This window comes from Schistocerca serialis, chromosome 3 (genome assembly GCF_023864345.2).
Source record: "Schistocerca serialis cubense isolate TAMUIC-IGC-003099 chromosome 3, iqSchSeri2.2, whole genome shotgun sequence".
NCBI classification, from domain to species: domain Eukaryota; kingdom Metazoa; phylum Arthropoda; class Insecta; order Orthoptera; family Acrididae; genus Schistocerca; species Schistocerca serialis.
This window is the reverse complement of record NC_064640.1, coordinates 387,029,262-387,055,339: the sequence shown is the minus strand read 5'-3', so window position 1 is coordinate 387,055,339 and position 26,078 is coordinate 387,029,262. Positions and strand designations below refer to the sequence as shown.

At 43.2% G+C, this 26,078-nt stretch overlaps 1 protein-coding gene across 2 annotated transcripts; it reads left to right on the top strand.

Moving 5' to 3' along the window:
* Window positions 1–23,791, top strand: LOC126470223 (protein obstructor-E). Of its 2 annotated transcripts, none has more exons than XM_050097909.1 (5): window positions 1–158; window positions 11,753–11,962; window positions 12,747–12,935; window positions 14,659–14,869; window positions 23,198–23,791. In XM_050097909.1, the coding sequence occupies exons 1-5, from the start codon at window positions 116–118 to the stop codon at window positions 23,256–23,258; spliced, it is 714 nt and encodes a 237-aa protein (XP_049953866.1). In that variant the 5' UTR covers window positions 1–115; the 3' UTR covers window positions 23,259–23,791. The 2 variants fall into 2 exon arrangements, with proteins under 2 accessions (XP_049953866.1, XP_049953865.1); XM_050097908.1 differs by having other exon boundaries at window positions 22,281–23,791.
* The last annotated feature ends 2,287 nt before the right edge of the window (window positions 23,792–26,078 follow it).

The following is a 26,078-nucleotide window of genomic DNA, read 5'->3' as shown; positions in this document are numbered from 1 at the left end:
AAGATTGGTGTGAAAGTGTCGCGCGTCAGAGTAGGTCACGCGCCGGGGTATAAAGCGGGCTGCGCGCCGCCGCAGCCTTTAGTAAGCCAGTGTGCCGCCAGCCCTCAGCATCAGCATGCTCCGCCTGTGCGTCTTAGTGCTCGCCGCCGCCGCCGCGGGTACGTACCAGTGCTTCCTGCGGATCGTCTCTGTCGCTCTCGTGTTCCGGCCTGCCTACACTACCAATCACCCTACCAGACACAGCTAGACACAGCGACAAGTTCTCGGACGTTTTATAAACCTTTAAGCTATTAGCTTCGATGTTGTATTTCAAAATTTCGTTAGAATTTCGGGTGTTGTCGCTACATTCTTTGTCTAGCAAGAAAATACTAATTTCGTTTGATCTACGTCCTATGGACGAAAATCTATCAAGTTCTATTCAAATTCGCCAGTCTGTTATGGAAAAAATGGAAAAAATGTCGGCTGTACAATTTTTGTGGCCTTCCACAGATCTCTGGATGGTAATATGGGCCAATGTAGATCTGTTTATCTACTCCTCTTCCCGTACCTCCCAGATATCGTGGCTCGCCTACTCTAGTACAAAGTACAACAGGTGTCAGAGTTGTCTTCCATCTGTCGAAAGTAGCTTCTAACTAGTATCTAATGTATCTTACTAAAATTTAAAGGGCTGCCTTGGAAATGTTTTGAGACCATGGGAGCCCGGATACTGAAAGTAAAACCGATAAAAGTCATTTCTGAGGGACAGAAAGTAGCTTTTCAAAAAATGCACACAGTAACTATTGATTTAAATTTTATGTTTACTCCAAAGTGTTTACTCTCTATGCCTTTAATTCCTAAGATACCTGTGATTCTTAGTCCTCTCGTTCTAATACGTGATTTTGAACATAACTGATATGCTCTGTGCTTCAAGATGTTAGTAGATTATCTCCATTTAATTTACGCAATGATGCAGCATTGTAAGATCGAGTAAACGTCATTTGCAGAGAATATCTGCAGTCTGCAGCGATCTTGCTAGCCTCAACAGCTTAATTACCATCTCCCCTCGACGAGTGTCCAAAACCGTTCCAGCCCAACAACTGAAGTGGAACACTGTGTCTACTTTCACCCAGAGATAAAAATGAACGTTTTGTGCAAGCGTGACAGAGAAATAGGCGTGGAAGTGTTTGAAAAAGTATCGCTGGAACGGTCCGCCGGAATGTAGATCACTGGCAGCACACTTTATTGTCCGGGGAAAGTGTGAGACGAAAGCGGCGTGTTTTGCAACACACCCAGGCTTCCGTCGACTCCTGATGAGAGAAAGAGAGCCTTCGGTGCAACTTAAATAAGACAAACGACAGCTTCCGCGTCAGATCATTTCAACCCAGTAGGCTAACGCCTTTCCTTTGGCTACTGCTAAGCGAATTTTTTTAGATCAGTTACGTTAAGCTCTAAATGAGAAGTCGAATCGTGGCAGTTACGTACTACGTTTATGTCCACCCAGTAATCGTCGCCGGAAGCCTTTCTCTCTACTGTGTTCTTACTACAACACTAAGCAAGCCCGACTTCTAGAAAACTACGCAGTTCTTGCTTTGACTGAAGAAAAGAGGGCGTTGTCTGCAAAGGGTTCGCAGTTTGCTTGGGTGTAATAAGTGAGTTGAAGTCTTCTTACTGCTTGCTTGTGGATAAGTTGGAACAGAATCAGTAAGAGGCGGGTCCAGAAAAGTGTTTTCTAAAACAATTACGGCTAGAATTGTAAGTTTATTTTTATTTCTGTTGGACTGTACACTAACTCCATGATATTTTTCTCACGACGCAAAATAAGTTCTAGATTACTGTATAAGACTAGAATGTGATCGCTTTTTTCGTTGTCCAGGTGAGTATTTGGCCATGTCTCAACTGGATGCAGGTGTTAGAACTGAATACTGGAGCAGGTGACACAACATATGCACACACTGAGCGTTTCTACACAGAAATTTTGGCTTAGGGCCGCTAAGGATAGTTCACTTTCTTTCTTAGAAATGAAGGGAAAGAGTCTGTTGTAGATACAGTCTCCAGTGACACGCAACGGAAAAATTAACTTGCTTGCCTTAGCAAACAGACTAAGCTCAAAATAGGGCATCATTGTAGACCGTCTTTATTGAATAGTTATTGGTGCTGCCCCATTATGGTTATCTATTTGCAATTATGAGATAGATATATACTAACAGTCGTGGCTTCACATCTGCTTAGCTGCATTATTGCCGTACGTTATAACAAATAGCAACCTTCAAGTTTAAGCTTAGAGAGCATGCGAATCTGATTTTGTAGCGCTGGTTTGACAGGGAGTGGCTAATCCTGTTGTCTTGATTTGAAACCCAAGCGAAGGCGTGCCGTTCCTCATCTGTCCCTTCACTGCCCCACACGCTGGAACAACTCTCGCTGTTAAATTTCTCCCACATGCGGGTCACAGAAATTCAGGTCGTGTTTCTCTTCCAGCTCCGCTGTTAGTGCGTATCTAGGTAGCACAACACCCTAGCAGCTGTCTGTCTGATGTGCAAAGAACTTCATTCATTTAATTTTTTTGTTATGTATAAGCAAGTGTGCCTTCGGCAACAGGTTTGACAATTGCCACACCATGTAGTACCAATTCGGAGCACCATGTCGTTTTAACACCTTTCTGAACCGAAAATTCAGCAGCTGTAGCCTTTAAAAACCTGATTGCTGTACCTGAAGGACTTAAGCGTATGATACTCGAACGCTTCAAGAACTACGCTACAGAAACGACTAATTTTCGCAATCGCTCCGGTTCAGACAAATATGAGCGACGATTTATCCCAGTTCATTCTCCGCAGATCCGCAGAAGCTGCCTGCAGTGGTGCAGCAGGCCTGGTACGTGACTCTCTCGAATTCTTTCCGATGACAGAAGAGCTCGTTTTGTCGGCACTTTGTGCTTGTCACTTGACAGGCGGGCACGAGCCGTGGCAGCTTGTTGCATCAGAGGGAGTGACTGGATGACCTTTACAAACGGTCCATGTAACGATTCGGTGAAAGTATTGCCCTGCCCAACACGGAAGAAAGTCGAACACCGGTTTCACTTCGTGATGAAATTTCGTGTGTTGTTGGAACTACTCGAAGCTGTGCCCCGGCTGCGGAGCGAGGGCGATCGAGTCAGCCAGTCTTACTGCAATATAGGCGTTAGTATCTGACCTAAGCGTTGGGGCTATGTGACAGAGAACACAGTTTATCTCCTGTTATCTTTAGTCTTCAGATTGTCATCTACAGCCTTTTCATTTTTACATTTTATTTATGGGAAATATTTCTTCTTAGCGAATACTATTATTTCAGACTGACTGTCTGGAGTTTACAGCATACTTTCGACGATTTAGAAAGCACCACCTTTTTCGCGCATGAGCAGAGACTGTGTGAGAAATTGTTACGCTCGCTCCGACAAGAGCCTATACGTATTTCTGAGGAAGAACTGCTTGTAGGAGAGGATATGCACAGACACGGATGCAAATTGCCGCTTAGTGTAGCACGAGGCGTCCACCATACCATCCGCGTACCTACCGCGTTTCTTTCTACATCTATACTCTGCCTATCATCGTGAAGTGTGTCGCAGAGGGTGCTTTATTGTACCATATATTAGAGCCTCGTCCGTTCCAGTCGCTGAAGAATGATTGCTCGTACGCCAAATCGTAAGCTGTTACTTGCCTTATTTTATCTGTGCGTTATCTACGCTACAGGTAAGTAGGAGGCTAAAGGATGTTCGTAGTTCCAGCCCTGATAGACGGTTCTTGAAGTTTCCTGAGATGGTTCTCGCGAGATGCACGGCGCCCGTTATCGAGTTTCGTTAGTTAACATTTTCTGACATTTCTGTTACACACTCTATACGATCGTTGTCACCCTCAAGTCTTACCTGATACAGCTCCCATATTTTGAGGTGTAATAGACGGACTGCAGATCGCAGCCAACCATTTGTTTTACCCACATCTGAGCGTATATAGTCGATCCATTTCATACCCTTACACCATGTTCAGACATTTACGTTCCATTAAACAGCGAATCTGATATTTTTGGAGTGCCGCTTCAAAGATATAACTAACTACCATCTGCTCAAAACAAAATCGTAAGCATTGCATTTGTTACCCAATACAATGACATAATAAGGTACCGACAAGTTTGTACGTATTCGTTGTGAGTACGCTGTCTTGCGACACGTGTGCCGTGCCAACAATGCTCGTGCGTAGTAGCTTATGAAACGTTTAGGGCGTGTAAATGACAGTAGAAGTGGAGAATAAACATGGCGGGGAATGCGGAAAGTGAAAGCCTGCAGCTTTCTCGACAGGGTGTGGTCCCAGAGCAGCTTTCGTTCGTGCATTCAGCCCTTACACCAGCACCGATCTGCACCCGCTCTGACGGCATGAATGTCGACACAGCCCTGCCCTAGTCCCATCCATATACATCGCCCGCTCACTTATGAACGCTGCATACACTTCGGGCTTCAAACCAGATACTTACGGAGTGTTCACCAGCATCTGTAGGCCTACCACTATTACACAACACGCGGATGCAGTCACAATGGACTGGATCGCAGCTAAAGGACTTGTAAACTGAGTGACAAATTATCAGACTACTCAAGAAATCGGCGTGACCACCGAATAATTTTCGCGCTTAATACAGTATTTACCTACAGTTCAATCTGAGAGTCGAGCTATAATGTTGAAGATTCTACTACTTGCTGTTAAGATTCGAACCAAATGGTGCAGGAGAGACGCTTCGCTCTTCGCTTCGCCATAGCAACTGTTTACCAGTGTAGTGAAAGAATGAAACAGTCACACAAAAATTTGTTTTAAGATCAACCAAATCGCTATGCCAAACCGTGAAAAAAGTTGTAAGGAAAATACCGTAAGACAATGATGTCCTTCTCTCAAAAAAGCATAGCAGACATTAGCTATGATTCGAGGGAGCACTGGTAAGTTTTGCGACGTGATTCAAGTAAATCTATCGCTGTATCCTTCGCTTTACTCGAACTAAAGCCTCTGCCCTTGTTAATACATTTATCCGCAACTGTAATCTCGATTGCCTCCCATATTACACTGTCCCAAAAGTTCGGTGCCTGCACCAAGATACTACCATCGTCGCATTTCGTTTTAGCTCTCAGTCTTCGGCGATATCGGACTTAGTTGGCTGCTTGGGAGGAAAGTAATACTTGTGTTCTTCACGTCGTTGTTTAACAATTCTTATGATCTGTCCAACGTATTCCATGCTACATGCGCACAATTTGCAGCTTACATTTTTCTTACGTATAACGTATTTACTGTTTGGCGTGGCCTTTTGGTTGGTCTTCAGTTTCTGTATGATTTTTTTTTTTTTAATTCTTTGAGATCGTGTTGTCTAATGCCCGGTTCGGCAGATGAGGTACGGTATTGTATTTGCTATGTCGACTGACATGGACAGAAAAACGTTTGGATCGTTTTCGGGGAAAACTGCAAAGCATTAGTTCCTGAGCTGCGAGGTTCTTTTAGTAGATGGAAGGAACGGAGCGCAGATACGTGGCGGTTTGGGGCGTGGCTGCCTTATGGACTGCGGCAGCCACGTAGGCACATCGCGGAGGAGGAGCGCCGTTGGCCGCGTGTTCTTGACCAATGGCGTGAGCTGCCTGCACAAGGCCACGCATTCCAAACCGGGTTGCGAACGGCTGTCGCCGCCATCCCAGAGCTCAGCTCGCGCCGTGGATCTCTGGTCGTGTGCTGCTCTGCTCTGAAACCGGTCTGGCCCAGTTAAGACGAGAAAGACATGGAATAACTGGACTGTCTCTCTTTTGGTAACCTCATCACGACCTTCCCCAGCCGGTAGCTCTGCCGAGAGGAAAAGTAGATACTCCCATTACCTCTGAACTGGTCAACCTGGTCTCTCCAAAGACCTGATCTTTTCTCCTGCGGAATGAAATAATTGCGCACGGTATCCACTGTGTAAGAATTCATGAAATGCTCTGAGAAAATGGGGCAAAGGGATGCTTTACTATTCACGATCCTGTTGGAGGTGCTATGCCGTTGTCTTCCTCCAGCCTTTGAACTGACTTAGCCAGCCAGTTACAGGAGAACCTATAGTTTAACATGAGTAGTGAACCATGGTGCACTGAGCCAGAGTGTGAATTCATATTGTCCCAGCTTGACTGAGCCTTCCTGATAATCATTTCACGACCATTGCCAACACGTAATTCTTTTAAAAGGATTAGCAGATACACCTGTTTCCTCCGAACAGGACAATCTGAGCTCGATTAATTTATTTTTAGACATGTGGGCGTTAGAAGAGAGAGACTTACTCCGTATCTTTCCGTGTACAGTATCCTATACATATCTGTAAGCATTCATGTAATGGTCTGCCGAAGTGAAATCCTCATTCATATTGTGATAGGACACATCCTGAGGCTTCAAAGAATAATGGATTTGGAACTGGAGGGAAGTGTAAGGAGTAAAAATAGTGTGACCATGGCTTGAATACAATAAACAGGTTCAGATGGACTTAGGTTGCAGGAGTTATGCAGACCAGCGTCTTAAGACTGAGGCTACAACAGCATCATCGTAGCTGGGCTGAGCCTTTACTGCCAATCTTTTCGTGATCTTCCCCAGCCACCAACAGCATCGAGAGGAAAGACAAATATATCCGTTAGCTCTGAACGGGTCAATCTGAGCTCCATTGATTTCCTTCCACAGATGTGCGCAGAGGCAGGTGCTTCTCACCTGTAGAAAGAAATTTAATGAGAAGATAGAGACAGAGTGTGTCTCATTCGAAGAATAATATCCTACAAAACTGGGAGGATTCAGGTAAAGACTTGAGAAGAGGCAAAAGCGTGAAATTTGTATTCACTTCGTCGTCATGATAGTCTAGACCCTATTGTCCAGTTTCTGGTGGGAGAAGGTAGAAAGGCAGATTTGAGTCCAGCGTCCTGTCGACGCCAACATCAGGGGCTGAGCGCGAGAACGGATAAGCCAGGGATGGAAAACCTAGCCGGCCGCGGTGGCCGTGCGGTTCTGGCGCTGCAGCCCGGAACCGCGGGACTGCTACGGTCGCAGGTTCGAATCCTGCCTCGGGCATGGGTGTGTGTGATGTCCTTAAATTAGTTAGGTTTAAGTGGTTCTAAGGGACTTATGACCTAAGATGTTGAGTCCCATAGTGCTCAGAGCCATTTGAACCATTTTGAACCATTTGGAAAACCAAATCGGCCGTTTCCTTGCAAAAGGAAGCATTCCGCCAATCGCCTTGCTCGATTCAGGGAAACCACAGAAAACCTGCACCGCGATGGCCGAACAGGAATTTGATACCCGCTCTTTCCGAGTGACCAGGCAAGGTGATGCAGCGGTAACGCACAGGACTCGTATGCGGGAGGGCCGCGGCTCAAATCGCCTTCCTGCTGACCAGAGTTAGGTTTTCCGTGATTTCTCTCAGTCGCTTAAGACAAATGCTGGGATGGTTCCTTTGAAAGCACAACGCCAATATCCTTCCCTATCCTTTCTCTTTCCGGGCTTGCGCTCTGCTCTGTCTCCAATAACCTCGACATCGACGAGACGTTAAACCCCTGTCTCCCCTCCTTTCTCCTTCCGAATGAGACTCCAGTGCCTTAACCACTACGTCAACTCGCTTAGTACACGCTAAAGAGTTATACACGCCTCTAAATTTTATTCTCAAATTAGGAACGTCTCGCGAAAGATGTAGCTGTATTAATCACCACTCTACTAGGTCTGAAATAATTTACGCAACTGATAAGTAACTGTTGGATGCTGGTGCAAAAATTTCTTTTTATTCTGCTAATGGGCGAGCACATGTTACTTGCAGCCCCACGTTTTCACAATGACTAGCTGCTGCTTTTTAAAAATTTAACTCAAGAAGAAAATTATAGATCTCAGATACTAGCTAGCTGCTGTGCCTTTTTGCTTTTTGTTGGGTTCTCAATTTCGTTTCCCTCGGATTTGACGTTCCATCATCGACATCGTAGTTCACTCAAGACGGGTGTTGTCTCAGGTGTATAAGTTTGGGAACATTGTCACACAGCACCTTGTCTCAGTAACAGCCCCAGTATTCCTTGAAATGTTGTAGGGGAAGAATACAGATTTTTAAATCTGTTTTTGCCCAGTACGACTCCAGTTTCTCCAATAGAGTGTCATGTCACCAAACCTCTGTATTTATTCGAAGTTTCCAGTATCTAAAACTGAGCTAACAAGCAGGAGAAATACATGTTGTGGATCGTGTTGTTGGAACACTGCTATCCTCAACCTGAAGGTGGATTTGAATACCAAATTGCTTTACTAGCCATGGTCCTAGTGGAGATATTATGCCTTCCTATGGGCTAGAACCGGTTCATACAGCTAGCTGTAATGGAGTCTACAGCATAATGTGGAATATAAACCACGACATGTTATCTGACATAGATTTAACGCTTTTGGAAGCCAGCGTATTAATTATCGAAAAATATTCTACGTCTAACTGAGAGTCGAACCCTGGACGTTTGCTTGTATAGCCTGAAACTTAGTCGCTATGCCAGTTAGTATCAGAGTTTAGAAGGCGAATAAGCACCGGCTTCCTCGTGATTTTTTTTAGATCTGTACCATAGCGCCGAGGAAAAGGGTGTGGAAGGCTACGAATGTGAGTGAAACCGGAAACAGTCGGCGGCCTTGGCTAGGCCGAAGGTCAACCCCTTCACGAGACGCACTCCCTCGTTCTCGCTCGCCGGCAGCCGCCGGCTCCACACAGACTGCCTCCGTGGTCAAGTGACCAGCGTTCTTGGCTACTAACATAGAGGTCGTCGGTTCGATTCCTGGTATCCATCTAAGGTTTTTCGCTATGGGAAAGATCTCGAATCAGGGTGTACTCGTCCTCATCAGGCCAAATGATAAGATGCTTGATAAAACAAACTGTAAAAGTGACAGCTGAAAAAGCGTCAAATACAAAAGTTTGCCCCCAGCTGTTAATCGCATAACTTCCATGCAACTACTTTCCTGCTTCGCTTCCGAGAGCATGGAAACGCAATAAATAAAATTATTTTATTTTGTTGCATACACAGAACTGATATATCGCTAAACTCTTACAGAAGTGAATCATCGATAAAACTTCTCACTCGCTGTTTCACACTTCCTGTTTTGGGGCTTTCACTCGACAACGAAAGAAGATAAATATTTAACGCCCAGCCGAGGACGTGGCCATCATAGGTGGAACACAAGCTCGGTTTGGGAAAGGATGACGAGGGAAAATCGGCCGCACCGTTTCCAAAGGAATCGTCCCGTAAGCGAATTAGGGGAACCGTGGAAACCTAAATAAGAATAGCCCGATGGAGATTTGAACCTCCATCCTCCAGAATGCGGGTCCAGTCTCTCACCACTAGCCAACCAAAGGAGATGTGCATTTAAGATGCGCAGAAAAAAATTAAACAGTTTACGAAAGTTCATTCGCACGTAGGAGAAGACTATAGCGTTTCCACGACCCTGCGATAACGCTAGAACTTATTTTATTTTTTTTTTATTTTTTATTTTTTTTACCACCGCATTCAGAAATAAAGATCTTCCTTCCCTTCGACCGCCACAACGCTCGTGTTCTACACCACGGATTTGCTTCGCTAAATTTTCGTGGAAAAAACGTAGGATAACATTTCAGGAAGAAATCAGTGATCGGGTAACGTCACGAAGGATTCACAGTCATAGATTAGTAGCAACCGAGTTTCATTAAGAGTATTCTCTGATCAAATTAACCTTCAAAACACGAATACCTTCTTTACACTATAAAATGTAGTAAAGCGTCACAAAAGTTCTGCAAGGTCTGCAGAAGAGCTTCTGCCAAGTTTGGACGGTAGGAAAAGAGCTACTGGCGGAATTAAGGCTGTGAGGAAGGGTCGTTCGTCGTGCTTGGGTAGTTCAGATGGTAGAGCACTTATCCGCGAAAGCAAAGGTCCCGAGTTCGAGTCTTCGTCCGTCATACAAATTTGATCTGCCAGGAAATCCGTATCACAAAAGTTAATTACATCAACAAAGTTATGTGACCAACAGTTAGTGGTATAAGTAACTGGCTTAGGGCGATTAGCTTACAATGAAATTTGAGGAACATCACTGACTAGAAACGTGGTAAAACGCTAGATACTTCAGCTCCGCTTATAATGTGCTGCAACATCTCTGAGCATCTGTGTTGTTCGGGTCCGAGAATATGTATCGTCTGCCTGCAAGTGGCATTTTAATTTATTCGCTTTTACTTCTCAGTTTACACGGTTCCTAGTCTTCAAACTGAGAGATTATTTCCACTATACTCGAAATTCATATTCAGAGTCTGTGAAGCAAACTGTACCTTTCGATCATTCCATTCGGAAAAAGTATAATTTTCAGTGAAAGAATGATGTCAAAAGCTCATTAACACGAATTTCGTTCCGACACATCCGTATCGGTGGCTGAGAAGGACATGCTTTGTATATGCAAAACATTTTCAAAAAAGCATAGAAAATGTGAAATTAAAACTAGCTGTATTGCAATCGTCTCTTACAAATATACCAAATTGTAACGCACAGTAACAAATCTTGAAACTTTTGATACTGAAAAAGCTTTAGATTCCGCTGACGAAGTTCCTGAAACGCGTAGATTAAACATCTACACTCGTGGTGTTCTGCGTAATTTGCCGAAGCAGTCTACGACTGTAACGCTGGTGTGACGTGGCTAAAACACCCTTCAATGCTCCTAATGATGTTGGAGCTAGAATTGTGGAACTTCATTGCACATGACCATCAGCTGTTTATTTTTATGCTCAGTGCTAACGGTTTCGATCATTAGAGAATTATCAAGTCGAAGCAAAGCCTAACCAGATTGTCACAACAACATTTGGAGTGAACAACTTCGATGTAGGTAGAATATCATTGCGACACAGGTATGTAGGAGATAGGATTCTTGGCATGAAATGCTTGTGACTGTTAGTTTGAACACTGTTGGATCGGGACTTCCTTACGCTCCTAAAGCAGACACCAACATTGTCGCGGTTGTTCCGATCGCACCTAGAAAAGTTTAAGCAGTTTCAAGTAAGCCCTATCTTGAACAGTATGCGATAGAAATGTTCCATTTTTGCGCCTAAACAAACCTTTCGACCCTATGAGCCACAAGTACCACAACTGCACCCGATCAGCCTTTCACCATCACTCTCAAGGCTCCTTTCAACAGCAACTCAACTCAGGAAAGGATTTTCCTGAAAATTATGGAAGCTACAGCGCCATACTTTTCACTCTTAAATTAGGTGTTAAATTCAGATAGTTGGCGCTTCCAAGTTTAAAAATAAAATACCTCATGTAATCCGTGTAACAGAAAGAAATTAGTACCAAAACACTATCTTCAGTCATTTTCAATCGACAGCGAAATGTAATCATGGAACGAGCGTCACACCTCAGTACTTCCGACAGTTCAAATCCTCGCCTGAAATCCAGATTTATTTTTTGTGTGGATTCGTTAAATATCGTGAGGCAAATGCGGCATGATTCCTTGGTCGATTTCTTCATTTCGAGCTTGTGCTTTGTCAGTAACGGCGCCGTCGTCGACGGGGCGTTAAACCCTATTGCTACCTCCTTCATACTTTCAATGCACAAAACCTCGTCTAATACCTCGTCGACTACCACCAGGTTACGAAGCACCTAGTTTTGAAGTATTCCTAGTCATCCACATAGAGAAATGTGCAACAGAGGCCCATTCTTCGTATAACAGAAAGCTTAATCTTTACAAATACCCTTTCTTGACTGCGATTGCAGTCTGTAACAGCATTCTTCTTATGATTACAGTTACCGCCCAGGAGAGCTTCAAGTGTCCGGACGACTACGGATTCTACCCACACAGTCGGTCGTGCGACAAATACTGGAAATGTGACAACGGCGTCGCGGAGCTGAAGACGTGCGGCAACGGACTGGCTTTCGACGCTACCGACTCGAAGTTCCTTACCGAGAACTGCGACTATATCCACAACGTCGAGTGTAACGAGCGCACGCAACTCGGTGAGTAATGCAGTGACACTTCTTACATTGTTTAGAACTATTAGAGGAATAAAAAGTAGTTTTGTCGCTTGAGACAATCGCAAAAGTAAGACAGTTCAACACAAAAAACGACCATGATAACGTTTCTTAATTCTTCTCGTTCTCCTATCGAATCTTCTAGATTGTCAGGCTACGTCATACTAGCAAATTCCTAGATTTTCGCCGTATTTAAGCACCAAAATTGTCACTTAAGTAACGTGACTCGATGTGACGAAACTGAAACGTTTGAATACCGCAATTAATATTATACGTTGAATAACAATTATATCCATTATAGACTAAGGTGCGAGGACCGCGACTGTTGACTAAAATGAAAGAAGTATAATTCTGCGACAGTCACAAAGCTGATTGACGCAGGACTATATATTATATTTTCCCTATATGTTGAACTTAAATTCTCCTGGATGATAGGACCACCTCATATTCCTCTTCAACTTCTTCTCCAAACTCGGCGTTTCAACCCCTCTCCAGGGATCTTCGTCAATAATCTTCAGACGTCCGCAGGTGGTTGATCACTCGGTTCAGTGTTCAGTCATCTGGGGATACCAGAAGACTTTCGACGAAAATTACAGCTGAACGACGAATCTCAAGAAGTTGAAGATGAATATGACGCGACCCAGTCACTGAGAAGACATTACTTTCAGTGACAACGGCCAAGAAAACTTGCTGAATTTTGTTATACTATGCGTATCAGGCTCTAAGTTTTTAAGTTTATCTGGAGCACCTTTTGTATCGATGTTCTTAGAACCACCAATCAGCGCACCTCACTGCCCGCGCCTGTACGGAATCTTCCCCGACGAGGCCAAATGCGACGTCTTCTGGAACTGCTGGAACGGAGAAGCAAGCCGCTACCAGTGCTCACCGGGACTCGCATACGACCGTGATGCGCGTGTCTGCATGTGGGCCGACCAAGTGCCAGAATGCAAGATCGAAGGTCAGTGCTACCGTGCAATTCTAACATAACCTCACAACAAACTCACTGCGAACGCCGCTCAGCTATAATGGTCCACACAATGAAGCACTCTCACTTTGTAACAGATGTTCGCAGAGGATCGAGGTAACACGTTTTCAAGGACTTATTTATAATATTGCCTCCCCATATTGTTATCACTTTGTCATACTGGCTTCGAGTGAGCTCTTAACCACGGCATTACCAAATGTCGTGCTACCTCACACTTTGCAGACACCGGATACAAACAGGAACGAAAGGAAATCTGTTGGACTCTTTACGTATCTCAAATGTTTTTTCCTTGTTATAACTTCATTTGAACACTGAATCTCCCCTCTCTGCTTTAAGTACTGAATAGTTAAATACATCGTAGTAGCTAACAGTCGTGCTCCACCTCAACACATTTCACTCGTATGTGTTAAATGCAACAATTTTTCAAACGGGAAGAGTACGGGAAGATTCTTTATCGGTGACTTGTCCTTTCTTTTCGGTAAACTGGGACAGACTCTGTGAAACTCACTACTATACACATACAACAGAGCATAATACTGATCATCTGTTTCATTTCATGAACGAAAATTCCTCCTACAATCCCATTAGACACATCTATGTGCATTGCCAGCCTGGCGTACGAGTTAATGTATTCTGGTGGATGTTAATAAAATGTCAGCATATTCTGCAACATAATGTTACCACTGCACAGGTGCCACGTATTGAGGAGTACACTGAGAATGACTTCTGGAGGTCGGTGATCTCCGGCAACCGTGCATAAAAAATGGTTGTTGGGGAGAAGGGAGAGGAGAGAATTGGAGTTTAGAGCCTATCGAAGCCAGTAAACATGATTTTAAAGTTCCACGACAACTTACGTCCCACACAGTTTAACTCATCTTGAAAGGAGGAAAGCCATGTACCCACCTACTTGGCAACGTTTAAATTCTGTCGCGAGGGCGGCGGTTGAAAACCCCGTCTAGCCATCCAGATTCAAATTCTTCGTGATTTCCCTACATCGCTTATAGGGCGAATGCCAGTACGGCTCCTTTGGAAGGACATGACCGATTTCGTTTCCCATCCTTCCCAAACCCGAGACCGGGCTCCATCTCTAATGACCTCTCCGTCGACGGTACGTTAAATCCTCAGAGTTTGTTGATATCATTTTTCGTGCACAGACTGTAGAATAACAACATCCATCAGCTCCACCTCAGATGATAATATCAAAATATTGTCTTTTTATTCTTGAAAACCGAGCGAGGTGGCGCAGTGGCTAGCACACTGGACTCGCATTCGGGAGGACGGCGGTTTAATCCCGCGTCCGGCCATCCTGATTTAGATTTTCCATGATTTCCCTAAATCGGTCCAGGCAAATGCCGGGATGGTTCCTCTGAAAGGGCACGGCCGACTTCCTTCCCCGTCCGTCCCTAATCCGAGAGACCGATGACCTCGCTGTCTGGTCTCCTTCCCCAAAACAACCCAACCCAACCCTATTCTTGGAAAGCCAAGTTCGATTACGTGACCTGAAATTCTTGATCTCTGTGTTTGTTCAGAGTGGCAATAAGTTAAAATATGTATGGTGTGTCTTGACCGACTGTCACTTGATCCAGTGTCAACGACACAGAAGCAAGGAGTATGTCGATGAAGTCCAGGAAGCATATGACGCGCTACGCGTTGCCTGTTGCAGGGAGGGTAAGAAACTGAGATGTGTGTGTTGCAGAAGTGGCAAACGGATTCAACTGCCCGGCGCCAGGAGAACTTGCGAACGCGGGATCTTTCTCGAGGCACGCTCATCCCGAAGACTGCCGAAAATACTACGTCTGCTTGGAGGGCGTGGCCCGTGAGTACGGATGTCCCATCGGCACTGTCTTCAAGATCGGAGACTCCGACGGCTCGGGCAACTGTGAGGACCCTGAAGATGTTCCCGGATGGTGAGTAACCTAAAAAGGTTTAGTAAAAGATAAATATATCTCTGCCAGATTTCGACATGTTGTTACAACTTACCAAGGATAAGAGCACAGGCGAATGCAAAGTGATAACGAAACGCGTCATTTAGCTGAAGTATTTCTGCACATAGTACTTGCAGAATGACACTTCTCTCTGCACGGAACGCCATATTTTTATACTTCGTATTTGAAAGGAGTCATTTCGGTAAAAAAAAAGCCGAATTATTACTAAGTTCAAATATTTAAGCTGGACCGAAACACTTATTTTAAACAGAAAGAGAGACGAAAGAGGAAACGAAGAGTAATCAGGAATATTTTAGGCCGTAACTACAGTGAATAAGGAGCAAACCGACTAAGCAGAGATAAGGAAATTAAAAGTATACCAATATGTTTTCGCATATAAAAATTCAGGTTAAAATGCTATGTGCGTATTAAGAAAATGACACCAACCAGATTAACTAGACAGTTTTTAGACTTCTACAAAACTCGCAGTAAATTTAAAATTGATCGCAGTAGTGAAAGAACTTTCACAGGACTTCAGTGTGGATGCTACATTATGTGAATCAAAAGATTATCCATGTTGAAGGTGTCTAGCATCAGCCGTAAGATTCTCTGGAGTAAGCACTTAGGCCATACATTGCGAAGTTCATTTGCCTAGTGTTTCAGAATGGTGTCTGGTACGAAAAATAAATACTACAAAAGCATTTGATAGCTACGAGAGCAGGTGAAACTTTCATATGCATCATTAAAGAAAATGGGGTACATTTAACATGACCGTACAAAGTCAGCCACGTTATAGAAAAATAGAAAGAAAATTATAGTGCACGCAGAGGACAGTGTATATAGTGGGACAAAGGATTCAATTATTGAAGAAATCATTAACAATTTGGCACATGGAAATTGTAAACTGAAAGTGTCAAAACTTGTGACTCCTTTGGAGAGAAAAAAAATCTATAAGCAGCAAAGATAACTGCCTCTGTCTTTAAATTTAAGAAATTATTATTAATAATGTTGACTAATAAGATTCCGGTAACTTGTACAGCAAAGAAATGCAAACTTATAGATCAAGTGAAACAGACAAATGGTAAAAAGAGCGCCGAACTTCTCGTGAAGTTTTTCTTTTTTCTGACTATGCATCACTCTGCAAAACTGTTATTTCCACGGTAATAGTAGCTAAATTAATGACTTGTTGCTTGACTTATCGTAACCATATCCACAGAAATTACTGTTGTATACTAACGGAAATTCTTCCTGAAACTTGTTTCACCCTCATAGCCAGTAGCAGCACGCAATTCTGTTGACAACTTTCAAGCAACTGCGCTGAGGTAGAATAAATTCAGTAGGGCATCCTCCAAAGAGATTTTTTTCTTCAACAAATATAACCTCTTTTTAAGAAAAAACACCATTTCGCCCTGATTACTATAATTTTCAAGCGTGTCTGACACCTTAAAATAATGTATTTTTAGAGCTATTAGAAGTTAACAGTTTAATTATTTGTGTCAAGGATACCGTTATTAGAGCAACTAGGAACTTGATAAACTAGCCTCAAGAAACAACATTTTTTCTATGCCGCGCATTATGGCATATACTTTGGACACCGAAGAAGTTTTTGTATTTTACGATACAAGTAGTAGAAGACAGGTATCATCAACGGTTTCGGATACAAACAGAAAAAATTAACAAAAATGCCTTTTTATTGGTCTCAGGGCCCATTAAAACTTTATTTAACTAATGAGATAACTTTTATGAGAATGTTATTGTTGATCATATTCGTTACAAAAAAGTAGGTCCTATTTCATCTATTAATTTTATTAGCAAAAAACTTTTATTGTTCCACAACTCTAGTATTAAGATTCCAATCTTAAAAAGTGGAAAGAAAATTCATTTTACTGCAATCTGCTGAGTTGAATTTTTAACTCTTATATTTTTATACTATTTTGTGTTAAAATGTTACTATAATGCAACCTGTCCATCTCTGTTTGTATTTTGTATAGTTGTGTCTTCAATCTATTTTTAAATTACACTTTAAGGTAACTTTCGCACTTTCTAAAACTGATCACACTTCTTCGTTAACTTTCAGAAGTAAAACCTACCAAGTAACATGGTACTTTTATATCCTGCTAATATTTCACTACAAAAAGGGCAAAAACTATTAAACACATTCATTAAAAACATGAGATGAACAATGTATAAAGTAGCATGCTGTCTTTTCTTTGCACATCTATGAATTCACAGCTCTTGAAGCAAATACTAGCATTAAAATGTGTGATTTATTAATAATTCTCTCACTCGAACTAAATTTGTAAATGTGTGTTCCTACTAACAAATACGCTAGCGTGCGGCTCACAATTTGTGGTGAAATACAATTCGTTCGTAGTACATAACGGAAACTTCTAAGACGGAATTGGTTCGCTGCATTTTCTGACGAATTCAGATAAGAGTAAAAGATGTTCCAATTTGTTGACTCAGAGACGCAATCGATGCCTTATTATAAAGAGAACCGGTAGTGTGAGAGTGCCAGTATTGTTTAGTGCTATATTGTAATAAAGACTTAAGAGTTACTTTCTCCCACAAAATTTTCACAGATGACGCTGTTATCAATGAGAAGGCGTTATACTCTAAAAAAGCTGTAGTAAAGTCTGATCAGAGTTCGGAAACGTATCAGCCTGGTGGAAAGATTTGCAAATCACTCTTAGTATAGAGAAATGTGAAGTTGTGAATTTCACGAAACGTATTTATGAGTTAACCTTAGAGTATACGATCGAGGAATCATAACTGTAGTTAGTCATGTCTGAAAATATATAGGAAGTAAGGATGATTAGGATTTAACGCGAGATTTTATTTGACACGGAACACAAGCTCAGACTGGGGAGGAAATCGCTAGTACACTAGCCAAAGAAATAATCCCGGCGATATACCTGGAAGTAACTATGTGGGAATACGAAACACAGCTTGCATGGTAGTAGCAAATTTCAGTTTTCATGAAAGATATTGCTAGTATAATTCTTCTGCGACCTATAGTGGAATAATCTGCAAGTGTGAGGTATGCCAAAGAAGGGTAACGCGAAGAGCCACAGGCTTAATTGACTCTCGCTCGGACACTTAAGGAAAATATCTAACGAAAACTAGTGTATAAAATTGTAAGAACCTGTATGTAAATCGGAATTTACGAATATTCTGCAGTCCCATAGATATATCACCTGTACAGAAATTAGATTAGTGGTAACTCTCACACCTATCACCCTTCCCACATTCCGTCTGCGATTAGAACGGATTATAATGCCACGATAAAAAAAAATTCCCTCTGCTATGCACTTTCCAGCGATTTGCGCCGCCTGCATCAGTGAAAAATTCCCTTCGGAAAATATCCGAACATTAGCTGTGATGTATGTTACACTTCAGGTTACGATGATAAACGCAGCGTCAGCTCTCGCGATTGAAAGGTATCTGAGTAAAGCCTTCCTCACATGGGACGTGGATGCAAATGATATTTTCATCGCAGTCGGTGAACACTCAGAAACTTATCACACTGGATGTGTTCGCCAGTTGTGGTCCGCGACGTAGCACTCTCCAGCAGTTACGGCTACATCTTATGTACCAAGACACACATCTCTTGCTTCCGAAAATGGACACGCCTCAAGTAATTGCGTTAACTTTATTACCGGAGAATATCTCGAAGAATACTACGGAGGCATCAGTAGATTTAAAAGCGCTCACCAGGTTCAAACGGACTCTTGACTTAGCGCCTATACGTCGCTGCTGTAATTTTTAGATCTGACGATAAATGTAAACCTGAAAACGACAGTCAATTTTAATAAAGTAGCATGCGACGAAGAGATTGACTTCCGTAATATTCCATTTCCTCCTTGACAAAACATCATTGATCGCATATTGGGAAAGCAAACCACGTTTAGAACATTCGAGGCAAGTTAAAATAATACATCCAACCAGGAACTGAACGTAGTGAATGATTTGAAAAAATCGGCCAACCAGTTGCAGGTATAAAGGTTTAATACCAACACTTGGCCATGGTTTCAATATTTGTAAAATTGTCTTCTTTAGAAGTACATGGACACGTAGAATTACATATTGGCGACGATAAATTTCAGATCAAAGCAGCTCATGCGAAGTAACATAGTACGTGTGACCACCAGTAAAACCAAATAAAATACATTAAAAAACATTCCCATTGGAGCTGGGCCAATCGTAAAAGTCTTCACATTAAAATATACGTGGAATTAAAGGCAGTGCAACAACCCGTATGTGGCTGTTGTCATGCGATGGTTACACATACCATGTAACTTGACGTTTCTTTTCTCTGAAATGTGTCGTCGCCAATATGTGATTTTACGCGTCCATGTACTTCGAAATGGTTCAAATGGTCTGAGCACTATGGGACTCAACATCTGAGGTCAGAAGTCCCCTAGAACTTAGAACTACTTAAACCTAACCAACCTAAGGGTATCACACACATCCAAACCCGAGGCAGGATTCGAACCTGCGACCGTAGTAGTCGCGCGGTTCCGGACTGAAGAGCCTAGAACCGCTCGGCCACCGCGGCCGGCATGTACTTCTGAAGAAGACAGTTTTACAGTCGTTGAAACCATGGTCAAGGGCTCTTAATAAACCCTTATACCTGCAACTGATTGGCTGATTTTCTCAGATCATTCATTCTCATTCGCTGTTGCTGAACAGCAGCTATATTCAAAATTTTAAAATGAAACATAGGTTCTGAAATGGAGAAACCGACACACTGACAGCTATGCTGCGTGTGAACGGGACACAGTGTCATCAAAATTCGTTTTTCTAAGTTGATAGTCTCCACATGTTCCAAGTTCGTCTCTACATCAGCTGCGGAGACGAACACAGAAATTGCTCGAGCAAGACACCTTGAGATTTTTTTTGTTCCCGACCTTTAGCTATAACGAATCTTGCCAGAAATGACGCGTTTTTATACATCTGCGATGTGCCGATGCTTTCAAGTAGAACATTTTCATAGTTTGCAAGATTTTATACAAAAACCGCAAAATAGGCCACTTTAACTTTGATGAGCTGCATTCGTGTTGGGTAGAGACCGATCCAGAAGTTTATTGGTTGATATTTCGACAAAATCCGATGGGACTTACTGTGTTGTTCACGCACGTGAATGCTACACAGCGTGAAATGTCACCGGGGCCCACGAGAAACACAGGCCCCGCAACGAACTCGTGACATCACACTAGTCGACTCGTCCGCTACACATCGCGAACACTGGCCTCGTGCAGGGACTAGGGAAATCAGTATGTGATTGAAGAGGTGAATGTCCTAACTTTGTCGTTGTGTTATCGAGGGCTCGCGTGCCTTTAAACGCGCAGTCAACTCGTCTGAAATAGTTTTTTGCTCCCCGCCGGAGACGGCTGCTGGCACTCGTAAGACCTGCATTGTCACGTGCTATGACGTACGCGCCACGGCCTTTTTCACGGGCCTCGAATTCGATGTTATGACGTCATAAAACTCGTGCTCCTCCGACTTGACAGAAAATCCTAGGAAATTCTGGTCTTACGTTAAATCAGTAAGTGGCTCGAAACAGCATATCCAGACACTCCGGGATGATGATGGCATTGAAACGGAGAATGACACGCGTAAAGCTGAAATACTAAACACCTTTTTCCAAAGCTGTTTCACAGAGAAAGACTGCACTGCAGTTCCTTCTCTAAATCCTCGCACAAAAGAAAAAATGGCTGACATCGAAATAAGTGTCCAAGGAATAGAAAAGCAACTGGAATCACTCAACAGAGGAAAGTCCACTGGACATGATGGGATACCAATTCGATTTTACACAGAGTACGCGAAAGAACTTCCTTCCTTCTAACAGCCGTGTACCGCAAGTCTCTAGAGGAACGGAAGGTTCCAAATGACTGGAAAAGAGCACAGGTAGTCCCAGTCTTCAAGAAGGGTCGTCGAGCAGATGCGCAAAACTATAGGCCTATATCTCTGACATCTATCTGTTGTAGAATTTTATAACATGTTTTCTGCTCGCGTATCATGTCATTTCTGGAATCCCTACTCTGTAGGAACCAACATGGATTCCGGAAACAGCGATCGTGTGAGACCCAACTCGCTTTATTTGTTCATGAGACCCAGAAAATATTAGATACAGGCTCCCAGATAGATGCCATTTTCCTTGACTTCCGGAAGGCATTCGATACAGTTCCGCACTGTCGCCTAATAAACAAAGTAAGAGCCTACGGAATATCAGACGAGCTGCGTGGCTGGATTGAAGAGTTTTTAGCAAACAGAACACAGCATGTTGTTCTCAAAGGAGAGACGTCTATAGACGTTAAAGTAACCTCTGGCGTGCCACAGAGGAGTGTTATGGGACCATTGCTTTTCACAATATATGTAAATGACCTAGTAGATAGTGTCGGAAGTTCCATGCGGCTTTTCGCGGATGATGCTGTAGTATACAGAGAAGTTGCAGCATTAGAAAATTGTAGCGAAATGCAGGAAGATCTGCAGCGGATAGGCACTTGGTGCAGGGAGTGGCAACTGAACCTTAACATAGACAAATGTAATGTACTGCGAATACATAGAAAGAAGGATCCTTATTGTATGATTATATGATAGCGGAACAAACTCTGGTTGCAGTTACTTCTGTAAAATATCTGGGAGTATGCGTGCGGAACGATTTGAAGTGGAATGATCATATAAAATTAATTGTTGGTAAGGCGGGTACCAGGTTGAGATTCATTGAGAGAGTCCTTAGAAAATGTAGTCCATCAACAAAGGAGATGGCTTACAAAATACTCGTTCGACCTATACTTGAGTATTGCTCATCAGTGTGGGATCCGTACCAGATCGGGTTGAGGGAGGAGATAGAGAAGATCCAAAGAAGAGCGGCGCGTTTCATCACAGGGGTATTTGGTAAGCGTGATAGTGTTACGGAGATGTATAGCAAACTCAAGTGGCAGACTGCAAGACAGGCGCTCTGCATCGCGGTGTAGCTTGCTCGCCAGGTTTCGAGAGGGTGCGATTCTGGATGAGGTATCGAATATATTGCTTCCCCCTACTTATACCTATCGAGGAGATCACGAATGTAAAATTAGAGAGATTCGAGCGCGCACGGAGTCTTTCCGGCAGTCGTTCTTTCCGTGAACCATACGCGACTGGAATAGAAAAGGGAGGTAATGACAGTGGCACGTAAAATGACCTCCGCCACACACCGTTGGGTGGCTTGCGGAGTATAAATGTAGATGTAGATGTAGTCCACGTTAGCTTCCACATCCCGTGTGATGACGGCCAAAGGTAATCGAGAGATTGAAAACAACAGTCGCGAGTGTGAGCATAAATTGTGAGCCGCGCGGTAGGAGAGCACGTGCATGCATGCGCTTTGAGCCGACTGTACGGCGTCCCACAGCGAGGACTACTACGGAGACCTGGACCTGAAGAGCATCCGCAAGAGCGAGCTGCTGGCGGGCCTGAACAACGGCAGCGGCGGCAGCAGCGGCGGCTCGTCCAGCCGCGCGGGAGGCCAGCCCAAGGCGGGCAAGCCGAGGCCGCCCGCGCCGGGCGTCGCCGGCCGGCCCTCCGACGCCGCCTAAGCGCGCCGCTCCCTGTCCTCACTCGTACCCCAGCCCCACACCCGGCGCCTGCCCCGCAGCCGCCGTCGCCACTCCGACTCTGGTACGCCACACTCCACAGCGGTCTCTCTGTTCTCTGCGCTTCGAAACTGTTTCACAGGCGGAAGCTCGTAGAGCCTTCACTGTCCCTGCAACTACACTTTTGAAAAAGACTACACCCGACATCCAAAACCGCGTACCCCCCTATTTGTAACCGACGAACAGTTTCGCAGATGTCCTCTCTCTCCCCTTATAAACTCGTAAATTTGTCCATCTCCTTTTGATGCCATATTTCTTACAACATTCACTTACCCACAAATAAGACTCCGATAAAATTTCAGCGCCTGGAAAATGGGTACGTAGCATTAAACTGACTTCTTAATTCGGCATCCGCCTTCTCGGGTGACGGAAATGTTCGGCACCAACTCCTAAGAACAAAAAGACTCCCGCTAACACGAAATTATCCTTTGCTACTGAACTTCTCTGATGGATGAAAACTACTCTGGCATTTACTCTTTTACACTCTTCTGGGCACTGTCCATTTACTGTTTCATTCTTCCGGCCACTGTCCTAACTTGTATACTTCTTAAAATTATTATTAAAAACCTGGTTTGTGAACGAATTCATTTTGGAAAAAAAAAGAAAAATAGGATCTGCGAGCAGTGTCTCGAAATCGCTCGAGTAATATTACCTTTATTTTACATAAAATGTGCAGTGAAGATTACTACGGTGACTTAGACCTGAAGGCACTCAAGAACCTGGGACTTAAAAAGTGAACGTAAGAGCACGTCCGGAGCTACACGTGTCGGAGGACCTTCCCGCCACTTTCCTGTGGAGCGTACGTTGGAAAGAATGGCGACTACCCGTGCGTGTCGTCGCCTGCCCGAAGTTGAAACGGCCGTCGAGAATTTCTTCTTCTTAATGGTGAGGACTGAGAACGGGAGAGACCGAAATCCACAGAAAAGTTTGGTGAAATTAGTGCACAAGTTTATTGTCAATGTAACTGATTTTGTAATTTAGTTTACAATATTATGCAAAGTTCTACGTACAATTACTAAAGTCCTATACGTAAACTGAATATACGAATGTGAGTGTGCTTGCTGACTTTCGATGTATATTGTACCCTCCAAAAGAACAAACTGAGATTTCAAAGAATGTTATCATTCAGCGTCTGCTCAAATACAAATTCCCATTTATTTGAGGTTGTTGTTACACATTATTTAACATTAAATCAAGTGTACTGTCCACAAACAGAAGTGTATGTATGTCACTTTTGCGTTTTTGTAAATAAAACATCATTCTACACAAAGCTTGGTGTTTCAATGTAGTAAAAATCACCTGACATTATCCCACAATGCTTAGTTTTATGAACGAACTTCTTGCTTTACTACCAGTGTAAATAAAATGTGTGAAATATACTCCCTACTTTGTTTACATTTTTACTGTCTTTGAACTGAATTTCAAGTTACTTTATTCATACAGCACAAGGAATGGCGCTCGGAATACATCAGATGATGTAAACCCTATTACGGAATATAAATCACTATATGAGAATGGATCACTTAACGGAAAAACACGGGGCAGCACTCCGAAAGAGAAATTTGCCTGTAAGTCTAATGAAATTTCGGGAATACATTTGTCGAGGTACCGTATTTAATGATTAACATTGCAAGATCGCTGGCTAATGTAAGCGTGAGATAAGCCATTGCAAATGTGAAATGCTGGTACACTAATAACCAGCGTCACCGCCAGAATCTTGAATGCAAACGTGCAGGCATGTGTTGCACAGGTGCCGGATTTCAGTTTGTGGGATGGATTTCAATGCCCGTTGCATTTGTTCGGTTAATAAAGGGACGGTTTAATGCTAGTTGTGAATGATGCTGCCGTTGTCGTCTGCTGATGTACCATGTGTTCGACTGGAGACAGATCTGGTGATCGAGCAGGCCAAGGCAACATGTCGACACTGTAGAGATCCAGTTGGAAAACATCCCCTGGTCCAGTGGGTGTAGCACGCAGATAGCTTGGTTGCAGGATCTCAACTCGCCTCCTCCTAACCAGCACATAGCCATCATTGGCGCCAAGGCAGGACCAGCGTTTATCAGGAAACACGGCAGACCTGCATCCCGCCGTCCAATAAGCTCTCGCTTGACACCACTGAAGCCACAAAAGGCGGTGGTTTGGAGTCAGTGGAATACACGCTACAGGGCGTCTGGCTATTGCCGCTGCAGATGCTGTACGATGCGCCTCAGACGTATGTGGAAAACGATGGCCTTCCCGTGACCACCACTGCCTGCAGTCATGTACAGTGGCTACATTCCTGCCAAGTCTTCCTGCAATATCGTAGAAGGTGCATCCAGCTTCTCATAGCCCTATTACACGACCACCTTCAAACTTGAAGTGTTGATAATGGAGTCTTTGTAGCCTTAAAGGCGTTCTTGACCGACATCAACTCACCTCGTCCAATCTCAAAGGTAACTGACGCACATGACCATTACAGCATGCATTTAAAGCAAACCTGATTTGCATCCTCATAGTGGAGTTACTAGCGCCACTCTTATGTGACTGGTGTGAAATTTGAACAGGCGTCATATTTCAGATGCACAAACACAACTACAACTTTCATTTACAACGCACAATTACTTCTTGGTGTTGCAATTTTTTTCCGTCAGGTGAGTGACGATTCATCTCCTCACACAGTGAAATCAGAATAAATATTGTTTTTAAAGTCAGAACTTCACAACTACCTGCGCTTCAGCATGGAGAAAGGTTTGTGAACTACTGGCTGTGAAATTTACAAGAAAACTTACCTTTTGTATTTAGTTGACCGTATACTTTGTACACCATCAACCCAATCAAATGCAGCTAATTACAGAAATCAAGGAACTAAGTAAATCTTCTAGATAGTAAACTGCTAATGTCTCAGCTAGTGAATATCATCAAGCACATAGTCTCAAAACAGTATGTTCTCAGAAGATACATCACAGTGTGATTCTGCATGAATCCATTCAATGTTGTGTGTAAAAATATGTCTGTAATTTTGAATTTATAGTTATTTTTCACATACAGTACAAATGGGCCCTCCAAACCAAATGTTTTTACTCTGCTGTCTTACTTACAATCTTATATTTTAAAATTACCTTCATATTTTATATTCAAAGAGATATTTCCCATCAACACCTCCTTGAAACACATCCAAGATCTGAGTGCACCTAAATACTCTGGTGTCTTTGTCACTTTAAAGGCATTCTCGACTAGCATCAACCCGCCACATCCAGTCTCAAAGGTAACTAACACTCATTGTATCGTTCTGACATAGATTTCTTCTGGCTTCTCACTGAAACGCTATCTTTCTGAAAATTATACCCACATCTCTGCACAAGTATTTCCATTAGCAACCTAATGAGACCCAACCAGGACACTTGACAGTTATCAGTTGCCTATGTCTCCTTTCCTTGTATAGATAAAAGCTCACCTGTTTTTGATGATGTTCCAGTAGAGTACTAAAGATTTGTTCCCATATATGAGTAATAAGCCCGGTCTTATCCGAAATATGTAATGTGTCACTAACTCCAGGCATTTTTCCAAGAGACTGAAAT

Excerpts from the sequence above, each read along its gene's own strand:
- LOC126470223 (XM_050097908.1), top strand. The coding sequence starts at position 116 with ATGCTCCGCCTGTGCGTCTTAGTGCTCGCCGCCGCCGCCGCGG. Across the intron at positions 159-11,752 it reads GCTCGCCGCCGCCGCCGCGG|TTACCGCCCAGGAGAGCTTC; the intron begins GTACGTACCAGT and ends TTATGATTACAG. Across the intron at positions 14,870-22,280 it reads CCTGAAGATGTTCCCGGATG|CGAGGACTACTACGGAGACC; the intron begins GTGAGTAACCTA and ends GGCGTCCCACAG.